This window comes from Galeopterus variegatus, unplaced genomic scaffold, assembly GCF_000696425.1.
Source record: "Galeopterus variegatus unplaced genomic scaffold, G_variegatus-3.0.2 Scaffold1015, whole genome shotgun sequence".
NCBI lineage: Eukaryota > Metazoa > Chordata > Mammalia > Dermoptera > Cynocephalidae > Galeopterus > Galeopterus variegatus.
Genome location: NW_007727126.1, coordinates 44,334 through 69,644, shown reverse-complemented (window position 1 = coordinate 69,644; position 25,311 = coordinate 44,334). Strand labels below are relative to the sequence as shown.

The window sequence follows — 25,311 nt, the reverse complement described above, 5'->3', positions numbered from 1 at the left end:
GTTGTCATGTCTCTTTAGACTCTTTTAATCTGGAACATTTTCATGGTCTTTCTGTTTTTTATGATATTGACTTTTTTAAAGAATAAAGCCCTCTATCACCCCCCCCACCCTTTTAAAAAAATAGAACACTTCTCATTTGAGGTTTGTCTGATATTTCTTCATGATTAGATTCATGTTACATATTCCCAGCCAGAATACTGCATAAGTGATAATGGTGCCTCTCAGGGTTTTACTTTGGGAGGCACAGATGTCCATCAGTCCCTCATTGTTGATATTAATTTTGAATCACCCATGCAATCAAGGTGGTGTCTGATTTCTCCACTATATGAGTATAGTTGCAAATTTTCCTCTTGCACCTAATAAGCAAAAGTGGGAAAGCACTTTAAGACCATGTAAATGCCCTACTCTTCATCAAAAATTTCCCCTATATTCAGCATCCACTGATGATTCTGGCCTGAACCAATTTTTACTATGATGATAGCAAAATGATGATTTGATGACTAGCATTCCTTCCACATTTACCATTTGGCATTCAGAAGTCTTCTGTAAGTGAAGCCTCCTCTCTTCCTCCATTTATTTATCTACTATTGGTATGGACTCACGGGCTCTTATTTTTTTCAGTGGTTTATGATTCATTATTGTACTTAGTTGTTTTGGTGCTTAAATTGTCCCAGTTTTGTCCACTGGAAGTTCCTTTAAGCTAGCTCCTGTGTGACATGCTTGTCATCTTTTGGGGGAGGGGGGTGGCAGGCGGCGGGTAGAGAGCATTTCCTTACTCTTTGGCCTAACAAGATGTGTTTCAGATATATCTTGTACTTACCTTTCACCAATCATGGAATCTACCACTTTTCCCAGGATCTCCAAGATGATTTTAACATGCACTGAAGTAGGGGTTTGCTAGACCTGAGAGGAAGGCAGACACACATATAAAATGACTGGCACCTAGGGCAGCCTACCATAAGAGTTTTATGAAGGTACAAACCATATGTTACAGGGATATGGAAAGGAAGAGATTAATTCTAACCAGAAGACTTTGAACTGGACAGGCTTCTACAATTGAGACTGTAAAGAAAGGGCGGGACTTAGAGGTAGGAAAAGAGAGAATGCTTGGACAAAGCTGGTGTTTTGGAGATGACCTCTGTGCAGCTAGATGGAGTCTTGGACTCAAGTGAGGAGAGACTGCTAGAAAGGGAGGAAAAGGATTCCAGATTCCAGACTGAGGAGTTCGGATGTTGGCTTACAGTGAGAAGTCATCAATGGTTGAATATTAACAACATAATGAATTTGACTTTTTAAAAAATTAAGCATGCAGGAAAGCCAAGGAGGTGCTGAATCTCTTTAGCAGAATGATCTAGGAAGAATGTGAACTGATTCACTAAGTGGAAAGGAATGTGCATATGTCACTGCTGTTGCTGCCATTACAGGGGGGGCTGCACAGTGAACCAGTAGTGATAGCCTAAAGTCCAGAGTACAACAAGAAGTTACAGTGATTATGAAGGATGTGGGGACATGAAATTACCAAGCCGACTCATTTTACCGAATCAAAAATCAGCACATGTGTCTGTGCCTTTGTTTTAATTCTCATTCAAGTGTGAAACTGTCAGGAACATTTGGCATTCCGTCCTGTGTCTTTAAAAGAAAGTGAGGCAATATGTTCTTATAAAAAGCCTTACTCTGTGTACCGAGTTACCCTGGATCCACCAGAAAATGCTGCTGTGCAGAAAAACACCTGAAATCCTTAATCACCACCAGAACAGATTTGGCTGTTTAGGTGTTATCATTACTTCCATTTAGTGAGGAGTCCATGCTCTGCCATGTGTTAATACGGAGACAGACGCATGTTGACCAAAAGACCCAGACCTTTAGGAGTTCCCGTTTTTATGCTGTAGGAGTCTGGCGATGAAAGGCTAAAACTTCTCCAGTACTCCTAAGATAGCAGCAGTTAGGGTGTTTGTTATCTGTGGCTCAAGACAAGGAGGTATTCTATGCACCCTCCTAAAGGCAAAAACAACAACAAAAAAAACACACTTTGATGGAAGTTATTGTATGTGTGAGAGCTAAGGGTAATTGGAAATCTTGAGACAAATTCTGAGAAAAATTTCTTTCTTTACTACTTTGCTTCTTTTCACTCTCTGAACGTCTGTTATCTGTATTCCCCATTTAATCTTTAATGCATATGCTTTCTAGTCTAAAACCAAATAGGTTTGTCCCTCTGCTGCCCCTCTATAAATCGCAAATTGAGGTGTTAGAGCAAAAAAAATCAAATCTTTTACTGAACACAAACTATGTATTTAAGTCCATTAGTACAGCACTGTCTCAGAGATCCAACCTCCCATATGTCCTTTGACAGAGCTATAGAGAGATCAGAAACATGAAGAGTTCCCCCTCCCCAAGCAGAGGAATATCCAAGACTGCGCTCTTAAAAGACAAAATGTGCAGGGCATGTCTGTTACATCCCCACCCAGACAGTGAGCCAGGAGACCCTTGTCCATTAAGTGAAAGAGTTTCCATCTCAATAGCAGACTTGCAGTTACTTCCATAGTAGAATCTTAGCAGCAATAACAGTACAATAATAATTTTATGAAAGCTGTCTGGGTAGGTTACCCTGTTTAGAATAATTTTTTATGGGGAGAAAAATAGATTATTGTGAAAGAAAATGAATTACTAATCTTTTAAAAATTTTAGTTTGAGTAGTAAATTGTTTTAGTTAATTCTTTGCCTAATAAGGTGTTTTGGGGTTTTTTGTTTCTGTTTTTGTTTTTTTTTTTAGTTTTTTTGAGAAATAATTTACATGCCATAAAAGTCACCCATTTTACAGTTCAGTGAGTTTTAGTAAATTCATATAAGTTATGTAGTCATTACCAAATTCAATTTTAGAATACTTTTCATCGTCCCAGAAAGTTCCCTATGTGCCTCTTTTCAGTCAATCCATACAGTCTTCTACACCAGCCTTACGCAACCACTGATCTAAATTTTATTGCTATAGTTTTGCCTTTTCTAGAATTTTAATATCAATGGCTTCGTACAGTATGTAGTCTTGTGTCTATATCGCATGTTGTTTTTGAGATTCGTCCATGTTGATGTGTGTCAGTAGTTCATTCTTCAATGCTGAATAGTGTTTCGTTGTGTAGATTTACTACATTTGTTTATCCATTCACCAGTTGACATAAATTTGGGTTGTTTCCAGCTTCAGGCTATTATGAATAGAGCTGCACAAATCTTTGTGTAGACATGTGTTTTAACTTCTCTTAGGTAGATGCATAGGGGTAGAATTGCCAGGTCAAATGGTAAGTGTACATTTAACATTTTGAAAAACTGCCAAAATCTTTTCCTAATGGATTCTGCCATTTTATGTCCTCATCAGCAGTGCATTAGGGTTTTAGTTTCTCCTTATCCTTGCCAACATTTAATACTGTCAGTCTTTTTAACTTTAGGTAGTCTAGTGGGTATGTGGTAGTATCTCATTGTGGTATGTTTTGCATTTCCCTAATGGCCAGTGATGTCGAACATCTTTTTCATATGCTTTTTGGTCACTCATTTATCTTTTTTGTGAAGAGTCTATTCATACTTCAGATATTTTGCCCATTTTTACAAAAAGTTTTACAGAATTACCATCTTACCAATATTCTAAGTCATAAGTATTATGTCTCTCCATTTATGTAGGTCTTTAATTTCTCACCTGTGTTTTGTGTTTTTCAGTGTATTTCTTTTGTTAAATTTATTCCTAAGTGTTTTACCTTTTTGGTGATATTATGAACAGAATTTTAAATTTTATTTTCAGACTGTTTTTTGCTACCACATAGAAATACACTCAATTTTTATATATGATCTATTATCCTGTAGCCTAGCTAAATTCACTTACTTTAGATTCCTTAGGATTTTCTATATCCGTGATCATGTCATCTGCAAATACAGGCAGTTTTACTTCTTTCCAATTTATGTTCCTGTTATCTCTTTACCTTGCCTTATTTGTACCTCCGGCATAGTGTTGAAATAGAAGTGTTGAGGCATCCTTGCCCTTTCCTTGATCTCAGTCCCATTAAGTATGATTTAGCTATAGGTTTTTCATAGCTGTCCCTATTCTACTCTGGCAAATTTTAATAGTTGTGGCTGGTGGATATATTCTAGGAAAACTTGGGAAATGTTCAAATGCATTCTCCAAAAACAGATGATTTAGCCCATAGTAAGCTACCATGTGGCTTATAAAAGGCAACGAGAGTGTTTTCAAGCGTGTGGCCATCCCCTAGATTCATTTCTGTTTACAGTTGAAGCATATTCCCATCGTTCACAGTCATTTGTCATGTATCTGTCTAGCTACAGTGGGGAAAGCCTTTGACCCTAAAGTGACCCTCTTCTTTTCAAACCAGTATCATAACAGACACCCAAGATGCAGACCTGGGTTATTCTCACTTGAGGTGATGAAAGCAAACCTCACTGAGAGATGATTGGAAATGCTTTGCTTGAATTAAATGCAAAATTGCAAAAATCTATGGGTAGATAGATAATAGAATCACATACCACCAGGATTAGAAGGAGCCTTAGCAATCATTTAGTCCAACCACATCTTTTTTAATAAATGAAGAGACCAAGACAAAATATGTGGTCACTCACCTCAGATCACACCTGTGTGCTAAATAATGGTATTCCATGCAGACTTTGGTGTGCTGAAGAGATCTGACCATTGTGACTGCTCAGGGCAGTTTCTGCTTCTTTCTTCATTCAGTATAGGTTTCAGCCCTACTAACTGCACCTCCCCATCACATCTTCCTGCCCCATCATCATTACAGAACCCAGCATGTCTCTTCTGAAGTGCCCACATTTCTTGGCCTCTCCTCCAAATTGATACATACAACTCCCTTAACCTCTTCTTAGTTAGCTTACCCTCCAAAACCTTATTCTGAGGCCTGGGACCCTTGTGTAGAACCTTCGCAGCAAAACCACCACGTAAGACCAATAATAGTAAAAAAAAATATGTATAAATAAGTAGATAGATGAAGTAGTATTTAATCAAAACAATGGGATTAAAAGAATTTTTTTTCATCCAAATTAATGACAAATTGCTCACAAAGTTTTACCAAAGTGATGTCCTTTCCAAGGCCTTTAATGTATAGGTAAAACTTATTTGTGTTTAGCACATTGTATGCAAATGTCTGCTACGAGGCACTCTCTACCTCCCTAATAGATTCTTACTGAGATTCCCTTTTAAGCAGTGCTTCTGAAAAGTGTGGGCCTCAGCCCAGCAGTTCAGAGTCCTTGAGTGGAAGGGATGCTCCTTCTTTAGAGAGTAAAAATGCAGTTCTTTAGGTAATTTTGATGTACCCCAAAGTTTGATAACTGCCTAAACTGCCTATACACTTAATAAACCCATTTTTTCTTAGGAAGCAACGGTAATTTAAGACCAAAGAGAATTACTGGAAATTTCAATGAATAGGACTCATATCAGTGAGGTTTTATATCAGTTCTAGCCAACTCCATACTCTTTCACTTAGAGATTTACACCTTCTCAGTGTTTAACACATGTCTTATTCCCTCTGGTCTCCTCTCCCCTCACAGACTCTAAAATCCTCACGAGCCAGGACCATGTGATGTTATGTAGCTTGCCATAGCCCCCTATTGGAGTGTGTGGCCTGTGATGTGTACCCAGTATTAACTAATAACATACAAGAAAAAAATTAAAAGTCAAAGATACATGGTGTTCTGTTGAGCTTGCTGCTTCTCATTAGGGGAAAGCCCTTTTGGGATAGTGTTTGAGGGCAGGCCCAACCACAGGTGAGTGGGAGAATGTTGGGCCAGTCCCTATGTAAATAATTGAGGCCCAGGGTACGTGTGCAACCTCAGGGTTTCCCAATGGAATATTTGGCTGAAAGAATAAGATCTAGATACAGAACCTTAGGTTTATTTTTGCATACTTTTTGCATATTTTGCATCTTTGCCTTGAATTTTTATTGGTGGAGAAAAAAATCAGACAAGACATATATACTATCAAACAGGGCAGCATTGCTTGCTTGATTTAATTAAATTATTTGATACGCTTGTGGCTTTAATTAAATAATCAACTTTGGGGAAAGGCATATTTGCATAAATAAAACCTATGTTTTAACTTAGGCATGAATAAGATCAGCATTTTGGAGATCACAAAGACAACCACATGACAGACCTACAGTGTGTAACCAGACTAGTCCCTCGTGCCTGCCTAACAAATCTGCCACTCTTTGACATAGAATCCAAGTGCTTAAGGAACCCTAGAAGTTATCCATCTGGTGCCAATCCAGGTCCTTGAACTGATGCTGCAGAAACCACATCAGCAGTGCCCTAATGTGTAATCCAGTTACTGTGTATATCTCCAGCATGGAGGGAGTATGTCATCTCCTGTTGCCAGTCAACTTGGACTGACTAGGTGCTTACTCCACTGAACTAAGACTGGCCTCCTTATATAACACAACTTGTTCCTCCTCACTCTATCCCAGTCCTCCTCCTCACTCTACCCCAGTCCTCCTCCTCTTTTGCAAGCTTGCTCTTCACATATTTGAGCACAGTGGCTTAGGCTTTCCAGCACCCCGGAAAGTCCATTCACAGGGACTAAAGAACTGATATTGGAACATCAAAGGCAGGGTTGGATGTAGGAATGCCAGATTGGGCTCAGTGTTTGTCTCCACAGTTCTCCTTACCAGAGGCCCTCACAAAGTCTTGGTGTCTTTTTTTAACAAAACCCTTCATCTGGTGATCTCCCTCTGAGACTCCTCTAAAGTCTTTTCTTCTGCGGAGTCCATGGTTGGCCTCTGTTGATATATTTCTCAGAGCATATTGAAATTGTCTATCTACATGTCTGTTCTTCCTCCCAGACCATGACTACTGCAGGGCAGGGACCGTATTGTATTCTCCTGTTGTTCTCAGCTCCTACTATAGTACCTAGTTTGCAGTGATGCTTAGTAAACATTTGAATAGATTGTGAGAACCCTGCACCATTGCAGTTATGATCCTCTGGGTAAAGAAAAAAGAATAGCTTTATTGAGCAACTGCTGTGTACTGGGTGCCTACACTTGTGGAATGTCATTTGACCCTTATTAAAGCATTGTTGGACAAACGGTACCTCCATTTTTACAGAGGTGAAAACTCAGGCTTTGAAGTTAAGTAACTGAGAAATAAGGGAGCATCTGAGATTTGAGCCCAGGTCTTTCGAGCTCCCATGATCCCACTGCTTGCTTTTTCATGTCCCCATCTGGCCAAGGGAGTGCCCTAAACAGTAAGATTACTACAGCATGGGATATCCATATTTTCAGCCATATAGAATTTAGCCCATTCCTTAACCACTTCCCCATTTCTGAGATGCTTTTTATTGAACATTGAATGGCAAAAATGTAGGTGTCCTACTGTGTGAGAACCACTTGAGATGGTGTTAATGAATCATTCCAGTGCACTGTTTTTAGTTGTGTTCCATATGCCACTTGTCACATCTATATAAGATGCTTCTGGAGGACAGGGACCACAGTGCTGTCACCTTTTTGTCTCCCACACTCCTGGGTAGTATGAGACACAGTGGTGCTTAATTCTCGTTAACGTGTACATTCCATTTTCTCCTGAGTGTTAATTTAGGTCCTCATTTTCCTTGAAAACTTACCTCCTCCAGGATACCTTATGCAGTTGACCTCACCTTGGTGCCCCCGATTTATTACACATAGTTGAATTGTATTGATTTTATTTGCAGTTGATTTCTTGCTTTGCTCCTTTTGATCTTTAGCTGTTTTTTCCTTTCGTGCATCTCCAGCTGTCCTTAAAGGCAGGAACTAGTGACTTTTTCTTTCTTTTTTTTCTTCTCCACCTAGCCTCTAGAATAGAGCTCTGTAAACAGTGCACAGGTGACCAATAAATACTTTTGACTCCTTGAGCCTGATAGCTTCTTTCTCTTGCTGGACTGACAGCCCAGCAGTGGAGCCTGAATCCTTTATTTATTAGATGAGATTTCTATAGCACCTTTCCTCTGAGAAGATCAATATCGGTGAAGTTTGTTTCTGCTTCTGGAAAGTGCTTTTACCCAAGCAGACCAAGGTACTGCTAAGATCATATCACAGCCCTTAGTCCTCAACCACTGGGCCCTGGAGAGACAGACTCCAAGAAAAGCCTGGCCACTTCAGGTTTTGCTATCTTGTCACCAGCAATGAGCCTAAATAAGATTCTGTGGCAACATAAACTCCATAGCCAGTGTCACAAAAAGAGAACTTGCATTTGGAGGGCACTGCCATCTTTTGGAAGACAGACATGGGAAAGGCTGCCTTAGAGGTCAGTGCATCTGCCCACTAACCAGACCCCATTCCCAGATCATACGTCGGTTGTTAGCTATCACACGGTGCCTGGTGTTAGGGGCACTGGAACTGTTCAGTCTCTGCGATGCAAAGCCCTGCTGCTAGGGAGCTGGGTCACTGGGACAGGACCCAGGAGGAGCATGACAGGTGGTCCATTCCCAGAGACTCAAAAGGAACAAGCCCTGGATAGGCTGGGAATACGTGCTGAGAGGTGGCACTCTCCGAATTAGAGGGAAAAGGAGCTAACACACTTCATATCTGGGTAGATGAGACTGACCATGAGACACTGGAGCAAAGCTCAGAGGCAAAAAACTGGAAAAGATTAGATGCTTCAGTCCTGCAGTTCATTGGAGAAGTGCCTAGAATACAGGTTGAGTATCCCTTATCTGAAATGCTTGGGAACAGAAGTGTTTTGGATTTCACATTTTTTGGATTTTGATGCATTTGCATTATATTCACTGGTTCAGCATCCCTAATTGAAAGTCGAAAATCTGAAATGCTCCAATGAGCATTTCCTTTGAGCGTGCCCTTTAAGCATCATGTTGGTGCTCAAAAAGTTTTGGATTTTGGAGCATTTCGGATTTTGGATTTTCAGATTAGGGATGCTCAACCTGTAATTGGAACAGCTGGCTTCTCTAGAAAATTGTTCACATCTCCTTGTTTGTGCAGACATCATTCCCATCCCTATTCAGGGTTAGACAGAGCTCAGTAGGAAATGAATACATCTCCTATGGGACAGACAGATGAGAGGTGCACACACACAGCTGTTTGGTGTGGATACTCACCAGTGTCACCAAACTTGGCCTCCTTGAGCCTGCAGTTCACAAGACTTCCTCCACTGTCTGATCAGGAGTTAAGGCAACCTATAGCTACTGAGGCACCTTGAGAAACAAAAAAGTACAGGGAAATCAAGATGTTGGAGGGAAAGAAGGGAAGAAAGTAGAGAAGAACTAGAAATCTGAGGAGATGGAGGGGAGCAAAAAAGGAGGTGTGACGGTGGGGTGTGGGAAGTCCACTGGTGTTTACCCCCAGGGTAGTGTTTGGCCACAGCTGCCAGGCCCTGGGCCTGTGAGGGTGCCACTGCTTACTCTCTCCTGAGACTTGAAGGTTGGCCTCTTCCTCTGTTTTCACCTGTGGCATTCAGAGGTGGAACCACCTGTACCCCTAACAGTACCTGGGACAGTTGGAAGGAGGAATGACAGGATGTGCCCCTCTGCTTCGAGTACCTCCTTGTACATGATCACAGGCTTCATCAAATGGTGCACATGCCAAGATGTACAGTGCTTGGGTGGGTGACTGGAAGACAGATGACAGAATTCATCTGATAACTCGTCTGCAGCAGCCACTGCCTTGTGTGATCCCAGGCAGGCCTGCTTCATTTACTCTGATGGCTCTGGCTGCAGGGGAGCTAGGGTAAATGTGTCATGACAGTGTTATATGCTCTCCTTCCAAAAGTTTCTGTGAAGTATTAGTTGAAATGCTTACATTTGCTGCCCAGGATGGCGTGGTTCTAGGCTATAGGGTGAGAGGTGGTAGGCAGTGGCTACTATGGTTGAAGACAGATCCTGTGGATCCAAGAAACAGTCTGGCATCACCCGTCTGTGCCTTGAGGAGGCCTGTTCCTCACTGGATCATATGGACACATGCTGTGTGCAGCAGGCCACTGCTGTCCTCACACTCCAGCACTCTTCCTTCTTGAACCCTGTTGGCCTGGTAGCCCCTGGAGATGGAAGCTGTGAGTCAGCACACAGTGGGTTTGTACATCCTTGTGATTAGCACACAGGATGACTCGTGCTCTCCTAAGCTGTCTGCTGCTGTGTTACAGATTTAGCCGGGGGATGGGGTAGGGGTCCAGAATTACAAATTAAAGGGCCAGGTTTGTGTTAGTACTCTTGCATCAATTAAATTGCTCTTTCCTTGAGCTGAACTGTTACCCCAGGATTAATTTTCTATGGAATCTAGAGTAATTGACCGAAATACCATGGTAGAACAGAAAATGAATGTCAGAAAGAACCTGTGTGATTACATTCAGTTCTTCATTATCTGTACTCAGCTCATTTGTGATCGTGAGCTACAGCAAAGTTTCATTTTCGGGAGAACATATAATGCCATCTTGGATGTTTCTGGGTTGCCTCTTAGAGTGAACTCAGCGAATATAGGCTCATATTAATAATGGCAGTAGAAAAGCATGATTAGAAAGTAAACCTACCGTAAAAAATGGGGTACATTCAAAACCAGACAGTAACAACTTCTCGATTGTGCTAGCTACACTCCTGTTCACCTAAGTAACTGAAAATAAACTGTGTGGTGGTGGTCTTCTCCCTTCTCCTGGAGTTTGGTGGTGGGTGGAGGGCGGACAGTTACTAGTATTAAACATTCTTTTGTTGCTACAAGTAATTTTCTTCTATTTTTCATGAGTCAAATGTTTATTTATTCATTCTATTAATCTTTATTGAGAACTAGAGGAGGAGCAGGGAATAAAACCAACAAAGTTATTCACCTCTTGGTGCTTTTATTCTCTGGGGGAGAACAAGGGAACGGATAAACAGAGTAATTTCTGATATGATGTAATAAAATGACAGAGTGATGAGGGCAAGGGGGAGCCATGAGTAGAAGTGGAAAGTCAGCAATCTAGAAAGACTGGGGGAACCAGAAGAAAAGTGTCCTAGACAGCAACAAAGGCCCTAAAGGTAGGAACAAATTTGCCATATCTGGGGAGCCCAGGGCAGGAGGAGAGGGGGGAAGCAGGTGAGGTCCAGTTATTGGTCTGTAGGCCTCTGCAAGGTGTTTGAATATTATTCTTAGTGGGAAGGCATTGAAGGGTTTTGAGCAAAGGAGTGACATGATCTGATTTACATTTTAAAAATATTCCTCTGGTAGAGAAATATAAATGCTTGTGTATGCGTAGACTCTCAAGAATACATAAAAACTGGTGGTGGTGGTTGCTTGGCCTCTGGGGAGGGTAACTGAGAGAATGGGATGGAAGCCTTACTTTTTGCTGAATATTATTTTATACAATTTGAATTTTTATTATATTAATATATTATCTATTCAAAGAGGAATTAACAAATATAAAACAAATATGTTTCAGGTCAGTTATCCTAAAAAAGAAAAATCTCTCCAACTGCTGTGAGCGGGGAGTCTTGTTGGGCATTAAAAGCAGAAGCAGGGTGACTAGCTGTGGGCTCTAGAAGGCCATTGTGGAGCTGTTGGCCTCACTGCATCCTAGCCCTGCTGGCCTTTTTTCTATTCCATCAGCATGCTAAGCTCATTCGTGTCACAAGACCTTTGCACAAGATGGAGAGAAACAGGGTAGATTCATGACATCATTTAGAGTTAAATCTGACCAGACTACTAATAAAGTCAGTGTGAGGAGTAAAGGAAAGGAGGAGTAGCAGCTGAGTGGATATATTGCCACTCACTGAGGCAGGAAGATTTGGAGATGAACTACTGTAGGGGTCAAGAGGATTAAGAATTCTGTTTTGAACATGTTAGAGTTGAGATTTCTACTAGCCAATCTAGTTGGATATGTTTGTCAAGTAGGCAGTTGGATATAGGAGTTTGGATTTTAGGGGAGGAATTCATGGATGGAAATGTAAATTTGAGAGGCATTGAGATTTTACGTAAAGTCTTGAATCTGGATGAGATTATCTAAAGGATGGAATATAAAAGAAAATGCAGGAAGACTTCATTTGGGGATGTTTTTTAGAAGAGAAGCCAGTAAAGGATTCTAAGGAGTGAGATAGGAAGAAAATTAAGAGTGTGATATTGCAAAAGATGAGAAAGGAAAGTATTTCAAGAAACAGAGAAAAGTAGACAAATGCTCTGGAGAAGTCAGGGCGGGGGTATTGGATTTGGCCACTTGAGCTCCTGATTGGCTGTTGCTTGTCCTAAGATTCAGAGAACACTGTCTCTTTGTAAGTAACCTCTCATCCATTCACTCAACCAAAATATTTTGAGTGAACCAAGCACTGTTCTAGGCATTGGGGATAAGTGATAAATTACAGAAACATGGACCTTGATTTCATGAAATCTAGTCAGGGAGACAAGTTAAATGAAAAAATTACACAGATGACCCTAAAATTACAGTTGTGACTAATGATTGAAGGAAAAGTCCAAGATGCCATGATAGCATGTAATCTAGTCTGAGCATCTAGGAAAGTCCTCCTGAGGAAGAGACATTGAAACTGAGGCCTGAATAAGCAAGAATTTATTTAGCAAGTCAGACTGCCAAGCACAGAGTCAAGAGGGTGAATGGCACAAGGGGAGCGAAAGAGGCAACCAGGGCTGAAATCAGGCTATGATGGGGAAGTTTTTATTATAATCAGTGGGAAGCCATTAAAGGGTTTAAATAAAGGTGCGCAGTGATCACAGATAGGGTATATCCAATCACTTTGGCTGCTGTGAGGAAGATGGATTTGATGTGTAATGACCACCTACAGGGGAGGCTATTGCAGCAGCCTTGGTAAAAAGATACTGGTGGCTTTGAGTAGGTGAGGGCAGTAGAGAAGGACAGGAGACAATGGATTTGATTTTTGGAAATAGAATCCACAGGACTTGGTAATTGAATGTGAAGAGTAAGGAAGATATCAGTGATGACTCCAGGTCTGTGTCATGAGCCGCTGGCTGGGGGACACTGAAGGAGAAGCAGGTTTGTGGGGAAGTAGCAAGTGTTCCATTTTAGACATCTCAAGTCTGAGATAGCCAAGCTGCCAAGTACATAATTGAATACAGAGGCAGGGGCTCCAAAGAGGTCTGGGGCAGAAAGATTAACTTCAGAACTGTTAGCATATATAGAAGAATTCTAACCTTGAGAAGGGTGAGACAAAAAAAAGTGTCCAGCACTAAGTAATTCTCCTATTTCAAGGACAGTAGATGAAGACCTATCAGAGAAAGAAAAGGAAAACAAGGTAAGCAGGTGTCATGGAGCCCACAGGAGTAGTCAACTGTTCCGTATGCTATAAATGAGAGCTGAAAAGGGTCAGTGGATTTAGAAATTTTCAGGTTTGATTCATGGGTTGTTTTTCATACTTAGGTTGTAACCATTTGGTGAAGTCCTCATATCTGAGCCCACTCTCCACCCACTCTCCAAATGAAATGGAACTGGACTATGGGGTTAGATCCTTCCATGCAGGAAGTTTGTAGGATCCTTCGTTGGGCTGGTTTATCTATAGTCTGTAGTCTGACTTTAAATTTGAACTCATGTCTGCAGCTGAAACATTCTTCTGTCACTGAAGTCACTGAATAAGCCCCTTTCCCTCCAGGGTAGATGTGTTTAAACTAACTTCTTTAAATAGGAAGAATCAAGAAGCCAGCTTCTCTACACCCCCACCCCCACCCTCACACACACTTATAACAGTGGACAGCAGAAAGATGTGGGACTTGTGACTTTAAAGCTCAAATTTGAGAAAATAGAGAAAAGTTTGCTTATTCCTTTAAACTCCTCAGAATGACCTTTTTGAGTTATTGTGGCAAAAACAAGAGACATGTAGAGAGACTTCATTCTTAAAAGAAGCACATAAAACAAGTGCGCGTGATGCTGGCACAGTTTGGGTGAAAGCATAGATTGTTTGCATAGTGTCTACAGCCCATTCCTTTCTCTTGCTCATCCTTTTACTACAGCTCCCAGCCTGACAGTCTCAGGGAAATAGACACAAGGCTCCTCAACACACAGTCAGTACGTGATCAAACTTGGAAATGCACACACTGCCTCTGCTTGTGACAGAGGCTTGCAGAATTCTCAACTGTACCTGTGGAGACACCCCCACAGGAGCAGAAAAGCTGCTCTCAGCTGTCCTTGAAATGTTTCCGTGTCCCCTTCACGGTGTCCCTAACCACCGAGTGCTTTCCAGGCTGCCCTGTGTAGTCTTTACATATTTAAATCAGATTCCTCTAAAATTTGCAGCAGAAATCTTTACTGAGCTTGTCATTTAGCATGCATTTATAGTCTGTAAAAACAGGTTTGTGGAGAGGGAGAGGGAAACTTGTGCATCACATGTTCACAAGATTTCCACATTCACTCTCCTTTGTCAGCAGTGACTTCTCAACGCAGAAGGGAACCAGAATCTCTAGACTGAGAGGTAAAAGCAGGTGGGGCAGAAAGAAAGCTGTGTGGGTGGAGGTGTAAGGAACAGGCATGACTGGGGAGGAGGGGGTGAGTCAGAGCCATGAAGCCAAGTGCATTAGCTGTACTGTGTAAAGCAAGAGGGTTGACACCACCTTGAAGAGTTATCCCAGGAACAGCCAACCTTCCTTGAGTGCATGCCGGGTGTGCACAGGCATTATTTTCTTTAATGCCCATAAGAACCCCATTTTATAGCAGACATAGCTGAGGCACAATTGTCAAAGTAGTTCAGCTGGAATCTGAATCCAGTACTTGGGGGTCCACAGCACACATTCTTTACTAGATTATTCTGAAAGAGGAACTTAGGTTCACTTGTTAAGGGATTTGCCATGGCAGCAGTGGTTGGACTAAGCTACAGGTCTCTCCTGACTCCGGTCTCTCATCTTTGTATTCTCTTATGACCCCATGGTGTGCAATGAAAGGCGAGCAGAGTTAGATGCAGAAATTGTTTCTTTCTTTTCCAGGTGTTGCTCTGGAGAGAGAGGTGTGGCACTTACAGTCTGATGCTCCCTGACTGCATTGCCACTTGGACATTCTGTGATTTGGATGAACTGGCTCTTGCCTGCAAAGGAGCCTTCAGGGATGACTAAACAGGGCTAAAGCAGCCACAGTTCCCTGGTGAGCCATGTGCCAGGAACCTGGCAGCTGAACCACCCCCATGGGCCCAGGCTGTGTCCTCAGTGGCTCTTGGGTGGGATAGGCCTGGCCCTTTTTCTCACCTCCCCTGAAGCTTTGGAACTGGTTTTGTAGGAAACTGCTCCATTTGAGAAAACAATCTTTTAAAGAACAAGGAAATGCTGAAAGAGAAGGCCAGACAAATCAGGAGCCTGCTGAAAGGAGGATAAGGTCATTTAGAAAACAAGATTCTTGTCAGCACAACATTATTCTCCAGAGAGCCCGTGTGGAGGTTGGAGGTGTGAGGAGGGTGGAGGCAATGGGAGGAGCCCAGGAGTGCAGGCAGCTCCTAGGGGTTTTTAAACCCTAAAAACTGCCTCAGGTACCAAAAGGTTAATGCACCTGCTTTCAGCTACTGAAATGAAATGATCTTTGAAAGAGTGAGTCATTATTCCTGTGGCAAAAACTGCCTTGAGCCATTTTCTCTTAGTTTTTAAATTTATGTTCATCTCTAGATAAAACAGCGTAGCATATGAGCCTGCAGCCAGCCCCCTGCTCCTTGTGCACTGGAGGTTATAGGGCTTGCTCAGAGGAGAGTTGTCACAAGTTACAGTGGCCTTCATGGTGTGGTCACCTTGCCCCCTACTCCAACGCCCCCAGCTTGCAAAAACAGGTCTTAGGTGGAGACAAGACCTGCTACGTGGGAGACTTGCTCTCTGACTGCCAGGCCAAGTGAGGGCTGCTTGCATTGGGTGATATGAGGAGACATTGCTGGGCAGGACAAACATTGCTCACAGAGGAGAGGGAAGGGGTAATTAGTCTTTGCAAGAATAGAGCTGTCTGGAGAAACAATAATAAAGGGTATCAGCAGTGGTGAACTTTTGTATACTTTTAGAACGATGTGTGTACTGTTTCAGGAGCTTTATTGAGCTAGACTGTGACACCATTTTCTTCCCTTCATTGCTTACTGCTATCTCAAAGCGATGTGACAACACATGCCAAGGCAGGGCTCTGTACTACCACTGAGTGCAGACAGCTGCCTTAGGAGTTCCTTGCACAAGGCTCTTGTATCTTTGTTTTATGTCATCCTGCCTTTTGTTCTTTTTTTTTGAGACCGGCTGCACCGTGCTCAGCCAGTGAGCATTGTGAGCGCACCAGTCATCCCTATATAGGATCCGAACCCGTGGCGGGAGCGCTGCCACGCTCCTAGCACCGCACCCTCCCGAGTGCGCCACGGGCTCGGCCCATCCTGCCTTTTGTTCTAACATTAAGCTTGTATGTAACTGACATTTTAATTGACGTGGGGGAAAACAGATGATTGTTTCTGTTTTAGAATTGTCTTGGTATGATTTAGTGGTTTTTATTAAATTCTTCAGTAGAGTGAGCTTTTCTAAATTGCAAGTTCTCCTTCCCTTTGGAAAGCAGACAGACTGATGCCCAGCTTGGTGATTCATAATGGCTTTGGTTCCAGCGCCCTGGGCAACTGACCTCTGTCCATCCACTGATTCTTTTCTCCCAGCCCAGCAGAGCACTGTGCCAGCCAACTCAGTGAGCAGGGGATCCAGTTCTGCAGTATAATGGTTTTCCCTCCTCCATGCAAAGACAGGGATGGAGGAGAATGTAAAGCAGACGCATTCCATTTCCAAAACACCTGCAGCTGCTTTGCCTGTACCATGGGCCTGATGAAATAAAATGCATTAAGATCCTTTAATACATTTCTGTGCTACAAATTCTGCCTTGGGCATTGGGTCAGCGGATGTGGTGTAATCCAGGGATTGCTGCTGGTGTGAGTATAAATGGCTAATGCTTTCCAACAAGCTTTCCTGTAAGCACCTGCTGTTCCCAACATGTGCTTACAAATGAGCTATAAGGTCAGTGAGCCCCCCTGAGCTTTGAGAAACTTTTACCTTGCTGGAAAAATGTGATTCTTTTTCTGAATGAGCTTTCCTGGTTGTTTTAGACACATGGGTTAGGCATATTTGTTATTTATCTTTTACCTATTAATGAAGTAAGATTTGGAGGGCCAACTCAGGAAGTTTAGGGAGGGATTGGATAGGTTCTGTTTGCTGTGGTCGATGTGTATCTGTGGGAATAGTCTCTGATTTACCTTGGAACTGGGCATATCTGCTAGGCTCCTGCACAGGTGGCGGGGGGTGGGGTGGGGGGTTGGTGAGCAGGCATGCCAGGACAGGCGCACTGTGCACAGACAACAAGTGCACTGCCACCTCAGGATGCACACCAGCAGACATATTTCAGTACCTCAGTCCCTAAGCCTTGTCAGTATTTTTAGTTTCTGCTTGAACCTTTGACAACTTGAAATTCAAATGAGCAAGAAAGTATAAAACATTTCTTGCTAGTGAGGTGAAAGTACCTGCGTAGCTGGGGCTCAGGCCTGCCCTGGTCTGTGGCTTTAATAAAACAGCCACTTGGGGGAGCGTCCAAGTGAGGGATCTGCAAGAAAGAAAATGTTTAATTAATTAAAGTCCAAAAGTGTCCAGAGCTGCCCAGTTTTGCCAACTTTAAATGGTGCTTTCTACTCCAAGATAAAGCCAATAAGCAACATTTCTGCCTGTCAAGGATTGAATAAAAATGTCAAGGACTCAAACTGTGAATGTGAATTTTGGCATCACCTTCTTTGTTTCCCTCAGAAAATTTTGTGGAAAAGGACAGTTCCAACCTCACCCAATTCTTAGGGCAGCTTCTTCCCTCTGCCCTCTAGCTCCTGCTCCACCCCAAACAGTGGTCATTCCCTGTGGCCTGGAGAAGTAAGTGGGGACAACGGGACTTGCAGACCAGGCACTGATGTTAATTCAGCTGACCCTGGCTCCCTGTTTACCAGCACTGCTAAGAGGTGGAGAACACAGACCAATTCTCCTAGGGGGGCCTATGTTGGGTGACCTTTCAGAATATTCCTCTTAGGCAGTGATTGTGGTTGATTTTTGTGCACAGGGAATGAAATCGGAAATATTGTTACAACTTTCATGGCAAGGTGTTGGGTGATACTGCATATTTGGCTAATGATGGCATTTGTGCAAGCTGCTCTCAGTCATGTAGGTTGTAGTCTCAAAACACTCACCATGCCCCCTCCTGAGTAAGCAGAGGTGAGGTGTCACTGTTGATGAGAGATCAGAAGGAATTGTAAGAATTTCGGATGTTAGCTTTAAAGGCTGTAGGGTTGAGTCAGAAATTTGGTTCCTACCAAATGAGCATTTTTAGAAATTTGCATGTCAGACTTTTATGAGTCTTAGAAAAATGAGCCTCAGTTCAGTTTTCTGCTGGGAATGTTTTCTGCTTGCAATTTCCAAGGCCCTTTGGATGCTGGGCCTCTTTAAGTCTGTGTGGCACATGACCACAGGCCCTGTGTCTGCATCAGGAAGGCTCAGTCTAGATGTGCTGGTTTAATACCCATGAGTGCCCTCCATTGAAATACTCGTTCTCCCAAGAGAAGCCTCCAGACCTCTCTGTTCAGGGTGAACAACCTGAAAGCTGCCTTCTGTATTTCTCATCAGCATGGGATTCTTTTTAGCTAGGTCTTGATTTTTTATTTTTTTATTTTTTTCTCTCCTCTCTTCTTGCCTTACGCCACAATCTTATGTCTCTGGCAGTTACAGAGTCAGGGAAGCTACTGCTCTCCCCGCGTTTCTTCTTTCCACAGCCACAGACTTGCTGGGCCCTGAGATGAGAGCCTCCGGTGGTTCATCCACTGTGGCTGTCTGGGCAGGCATCCTTGTCTTCCCTTCCTCTTCCATGTGTCCTCATCTTGATGCTGCCTGCTCAGTTGAAGAAGGTCTTCTCAGACTGAGGGTGTAGCTATCTGAGACCCTCAGGAGACCTTCCATCCCAGATCGCAGGGGTGACTGCTACTACCTGCTGTGGTTGGGCCTCATCACTTGTATTACTCTCTCTTCCCATGCCCAGGATGGCCTGTCAGAAGCCAGGACATTGGCAGGTGGAGAGAGGCTGCAGTCTGGAGGGGCATGGAATGATGGGGCCATGGAACAAAGTGCTTATAGAGCTGCTGCTTCCCCCTCCCTTTTTAATCAAGGGCTTGTCCCAAATTACTCTTCAGTGCCAGCAAGCAAAGAGACGCCCACACAAGTTTTCCTGAGTGTTTTGTGCAGATTTACTGAAAACAGCTCAGGCAGCCTTTTAAAAGGAGCTCCGTGGCTTGTATTTCTAGTAATCTGGACTCCAAGGAGCGTGGCAGCCAGTCATGTGACTTGGCTGGGGAAAGATCATGAAAACACGATCTGCCACATTTAGCAGGCAGACCATGTTTTCAAAAATGTTTTCCTTGGCTATTTTCCTTTCTTTTGGGGGTGAGCTTCCTTTTAATCATATTTCCCTACCCATATCCCTCTTTATCCCTCCAAAGCACTATATGCTATATAGTAAGCAAAAGTATATTGAAATTGTTTTCAAAAGTATGTTGAAATTGTTATTTAAATGACATGCTGCTGAACAATGGGGCCATAAGGAGAGTGTAGATATGGGATTATTTATATGTGATTGAGTGAGTTAATTTGATTTTAATATATAACTTTTTAAAATCAGAGGAAAAAAAGAATTACATGACACCCTGGGTGATAATATAGAGCCACTGTCACAGTTCTGCTCATCAGTTCTTTGTCCTTTGTGTTCTCATCCCTTCTGGATACTACCTTCTTTGGTCCTCTCTGGAAAGGCCCCAGTTGGTTTGTAATGAATGGTGTGGAGGAAGTGTTAAGGCTGTAAATCCTCTTGTGCTTAATAACTGTGCTCATCATTGAAATTAAGAACAGTCATCCTCCCTAGCAGCCTGAATTCATCTCTCTCCATACCCAGCTTGGTCTCCAGATTGCAATCAAAGAATAATTCAAAGTTCATGACACTTGCAGTGTTTTCTGGAAACAGATCTGTGGGTACCAAGAAAAGAGGATAAAGATTCATCTCACCCACCAGTCATTCCCACCCTACCCACTCCAGACTACTAACACCAAAGTGCATCTAGCCATTGGCCGCTGTCAGAGGATAATACCTACTCAGCTTTTGGGACAAGCTCCAGCATGTAACTTCCTCTTACTGAGTGATCCTGACAGGAGAAGGAATTGAGCTTAATTTATGCCATCTAATAACCTCAGTGCAGCAACTTGGGAAGTTAGCCTTCCAAAATCTTGCCCAGACTTTGTCCAGTGAGTTATAGTGCCATATATTCTAATTGTTACCAGTGCTGCTCCCAAAATCTAGCTGCTGTTTTCAGATTACACCTTCAAAAACCAAAGCCAAGTGTAAAAGTGTGTCTTACAGGTACACAGAATTGGGCAGAGAAATAAGACATTTTGGACTGGGTGAAGAATCCTTGGGTGGATAGAGCAAACATTTGTGGGGAGCGTGGGGGTTGCTGTGGTTGTTACTCCTTGTTTCCTTTTCCAGACAGAGGCCTGGGGCTCTGAAATCCACCAAGTTGGCTGTCTGCTAGCTGCCAGAAGGCAAGCCAAGCAATGGGGGTGGGGGTGTTAATGAGGACCAGACTGAAGCCTCTCCTCTCCACCCCAGTCTGCCTTTGACCAATGAGGTGTGACCTGAGCCAGGAGATATGGTAATTCCAGCCTTAATCCATTTCCTCCTGCTTTTATTCAGCCAGCACCATTCATCAGGAGAGAAGAGCCCCTGGGACCTTCTCCCGAGAATCATCAGTATCTTGAAGAAAGGGAAGGGAGGGGAAGGGGCGGCAGCAGGTGTCCTCTCACCTCTTATTATAGATGGTGAAGATACAGAAGTGTGTCGGGACTTGGTGACAAAAATGTCTACAGACACATTCTGACACTGTCCTGTTGGTGTCTCCACCCTAAGCCTTGACCTGGCAGTTCTCCCCCACCAGGTGGCTTTGCTCCAAAATGATAGTTTTGCTTGTTAGATGGAGGATGCATATTGAGGCCATACTTGCTTCTGCTGTGAAATCCTTTAAGAGAAAGAAAACTGGTATCCAGTATCTCCAAGTAGTGAACTTATCAGTAAATATAACACATGAGCTCATTAATCTTAACTTTGCTTTTGGACCAAGTGGGAGCTCAGTTTCTGAGGAGACAAAAATTTCATCTCTGTTCTTTTCCTTAAATGCAGTCCCAGTTTGGAGTCAAACATATTGCCCTGCTCTCCCTGGGAAACAGTTAATAATGTGTTTTCTGCACAGTGGATGGGGCTCAGGCTCAGTTTGGTCGTTCAGCCACCCCCCCACCCCCCCAATCCCACTCCCGTGTGCACATGCACTCAGCTACGTAGCTATATGTCGAGTTCCAGAAGCTGGTTGGTGTTTGGTGTCAGGCCATTTAAGACCACACACACACACTCACTCCCTCAGGCTGAGGAGTGTTGTTTAGGTGAAGTTAATCTTAAACGTTAAGGCTGCTGAGACTCTTGTCTATCCTGGCCACTCAGTCCTTGCTTTACCTTCTGCTGTTCTAAAATCACAGCCACTACATCTACAAAAAAGAAAAGAAATTGAAGATATGGGGATGGATGAGTCAGTTTGTAAAGGGTGGCTGCCCATTGTCTGTGGTCTGGACCCGGGCTTGAAAGAAGCCTGAGAAGAAATGCAGTTGGCTTGGAGAATAAGTGAGAAGAGTATTGATCTGGGCAGGCTGCTGTGGGGCGCCTGCTCCAGGCGCACAGGAGAGGAGGTTCAGGAATGGGTTTGGATTCACCTGGAGACTTGCTCCTGTAAACCTGATCTAGGCCCATGGGGCCAGATACAACTGATGGGATGAGAAGGTAGAGAGGGGGCTGGCCAGTGCTGGCAGGTGTCTTCCTAGCCCAGATCTTGTCCCCTCCAACCTCCCTGAAAGAGAGTCAGACCCAGGGGACATCAAGTGTCTGTACCACACACACATATCAGCCTTTCTAGAAATTGGCCGGGAAGTAGGGAGGGAACAGGCTGTACCTTGATGCAGCTCTGTGTTCCCTTTTGTCCTCTTAGCCTCTCTCCTGACTCCCTGAGGTCCTCCCCTCATTGTTTCCTACCCAGAAAGACTTCATCTGTACCAACTCCCTGCTCTGTAGGCCTCTCCTCACTGCCTGCTTCTACTAGCCTCAATTGTCTTTTTCTCTTATTTGCTGGACTGATGTCTCCCTTGGACTTCTCTGCTCCACAGAGAGAAGGGCTGTAGCCTCCTGCATTTCTGGGAGGGCAGAGCATGTGGGAGACCCTGGGTGTGGGGACCTCAACCTCCCACCTACCAGTTGGAGTTGTAAGTATCAGGTTCCTTGGAGATGGCAGTTTAGAGTTCAGCATTTCTCTTCTTTCCTCTATATGTAATAATCTTTTCCAGCAGCTGAGATCATCTGTTTTCTTCCTCACTCACTTGTGGGTTGTGGTTTGATCACTCCACCATCCCCCCAAGCCCTGACTGTATAGGAGGTCGGATGCAATTTAAGCCATAATCATTTCTCCTCCCTTCCTGCCTCCTAGAAATGGTGAGTGTCATGTGGTGGATATTATAGTTTGCCCCAGCCAGGGACAGTGCTGAGCAGGCAGCTCTGTGCTCTCCCGCCCACCTGGTGACTAGGGGTGGGGGTGGGGGGATCAGAGCCCACTCATTTCCAAGGGAAGGGGCTGTGTCTCACTGTAGCAGTCAACTTGGGCAAGGACAACCTCTGAGCAGCCACAGCTTGGGAGCTCTGAGGGCATCACATGAGCACCATGGAATGTTGAGTGCTGGCCCTACTGTTACAGGGGGACGTGTGGTAAACTCGCTTCAGCAGCAGGAGCCCCTGCCGTGACCATTGTCCATCCACAGAGATGCCCCCTCTGTCCTCTGACAAGGGCAAGAACAAGGCTTTGAGCATTGGAGGCCACCCTAACAGTCTCTCTCCTCTGCTTCTCCCACTGCTGCAGGTTACGTGTTCTGTATGTTACATCGCCTCCCTGAGCAGCATGACTGTACATTTGACCACATGGGCCGCGGCCGAGAGGAAGCCATCATGAAAATGGTGAAACTGGACCGGAAAGTGGGGCGCTCCTGCCAGCGCATCGGGGAGGGGTGCTCCTGAAGGCCAGGCACGGCCACCACGTGACGCTGTTCTTAGTTCACTAATGTTAGCCTTATTTAGGACAAAGTCAGCCAGACACCTTGTACTGGGCACGCGTCAGACTACAGCCAGCCCATTTCCTTTCTTTAGCCAGCCATCCTGGTACTGTAGTTTAGGGGTTGATGGTGGTTGAAATTGATTTCTGGCTGGTTACTAAGGTGCCTGCTAGCCATTGTATAAAATTAAAACATGAAGAATATTTTTTTTTGAGCATGGCTAGTGGATTTAAAACAACACATACCTGTCACTGCTGGAGTCAAACTTATAAAAAGCCTTAAGCGGAAAGTGTTCCAGACGGAGACTCTGAGTTAATAGAGGAGTAGAAGCTGGTGTTAAAGTTCCCACGATGCCCCTGGCTTTGCCAGAACCTCTGTTTAACGTTCAGCCTTTCACCTCTTCACTTATCCTTAGTCCCCGTAGCCAGGACACCTGATGGTCACGTGTGCCTTGGTCACAGGAGGCTGCTGAGGTTGGCCACATGGCTGGGCTGGGTGGTGGCCTTGCTCTCCTACAGAGCTGGAAATGCAGGGGGAGGGGGGACAGATTCTTACGGAAATTTTTTACCTGACTTGCTATGAAAAAACTCATCATACAAGAGGAGAAACAGTAACCTCACTTTGAAAAGTTTGCTCCACTCAAGACTAGTCCACGAATGAGACCCGTCTTTTCTACACAGGATCCGTGATTATGAGAAGCAGCCAGAGCGCACCCTGACTCCCCAGCTCTGGTTTGCCATTTGCCAAGTGCTGGGATCTGGCAACTGATCAGATAAGGCTAATGGCAGCACAGCAACTGTGGCGGGGTCTGCAAACTGGCCTCTGCAGCTAGATTTCTATATTGGGAGTTTTTAAAAAAGACATTGTTTCATAGCCAACAGGAATCAGAAGTGCTAGGGAGCAACTGGGGAAGCTGCTGCCCACAGATGCTGCCCTTTCCAGCTGCAGCCCGCTCAGCCCGCTCACCCCACTAGGGGCCAAGAGGAGGATGCCGTGGCCTCCGCGCTCGTTTCTATGCAGCCTCGTAGTCCAAGGACAACCAGTCCACGCAACCACATAGCAAGTTTGGCAAGGGAAGGCAGCATACTTCACAGGGACAGTGGGTTTGGATCTGTCTAGAACAGGGGTTTGTGGCCATGGCCCAGCTCTAAGAGTGACATTTGTTCTGGTGGGTGGGGGTGGGAGGGCGTATTTTTCAGCCTGTGCTGCCTCATGTGGATGGGGAGGAGTTCAGTAGCTGCAGTAGCTCAGGCCAGGTGGGGAAGGGTGGAGGTGGGCCTGGTTGCCCATGTTGAGAAATCTTTACCAATTAGGTGGGGGTGGGGGCTGGGGTAGACAGGATCAGGATTCCATTGAAAGCCCGAGCAGGAGCAGTCCCAGCCGCCCCATCTGATCCAGGTGTGTTAGGGGAGGAGGCTCCTGCAGAGGCAGCATGGATCTACCCACACCGAGGCCACTGGAATAGTTAAACCCAGCAACTTTCCTTTTTATAAAACAAACAGTTCAACTCTGTCTGCAAATTAACAGCTGAACACCTGCAACTATAAATGTTTTTTGATCCAAAATACTGAAATAGGAAATCATGCTCTTCCCAACCTTCTTTTCCCACCCTACTTTCCAATCTCCACCAGAGTGGAATCCGCTGCAAAATCTCCAGCCTTAATTCTTGCTTCAGGACCCAGACCCGTGTCTTGCTCTAGGGCAGCCCAGGGCAGAGGGGCCAGGTCTGCCCAGCGTTTACCACTGTGGTCAAGCCTCAGCCCTCTGGCCACTACATGGCTATCCTCAGTAAGGTGGCCTAGGCTCTCCCGCCAAGCTCTGATCCTGAAGAGACACACGCCCTTCCTCTCCCTCCTCAGGCCCCACTGGCTGCTGCTTGGAGGCAGCAATGGGAAAAAGGAGCTCTGGGAGCCAGCCACACACAGGGATGGAAGAAGCCACGTGCACTTCCTGCCAGCAGAGTGGGGGCGGGGTGGGGAGGGCTGTCCCCCACAGTATCTGTTCTGTGAAGTTTGTCAAATGTAAGGAAAGCTTAAATTCTTGTATCTTTAAAAGAGAAAATCTTATTTAACCCCTTTGTGTTCTAGATTTACTTACACACATAGCCTAGAGCTCAGTTTTAGTTTTAACATTGTGAAAATATTAAAAGAATCTTGTAACTTTATTCTTTTTTTCTCCTGCTGAAAAAAATTAAACCAATCATATGAAA

General features: G+C 44.2%; 1 protein-coding gene across 2 annotated transcripts in view; it reads left to right on the top strand.

Annotated features, from left to right (window-relative positions):
- ZFAND3 (zinc finger, AN1-type domain 3) overlaps positions 1–25,311 on the top strand; it is a 345,499-nt gene extending 320,188 nt beyond the window's left edge. Inside the window, exon 6 of one of the 2 annotated variants that reach the window (XM_008574218.1) lies at positions 22,913–25,311. In XM_008574218.1, the coding sequence (XP_008572440.1) occupies positions 22,913–23,067 (155 nt within the window). In that variant the 3' untranslated portion in view covers positions 23,068–25,311. The remainder of the gene's footprint in view (positions 1–22,912) is intronic. The other variant, XM_008574219.1, reaches the window with a different exon arrangement.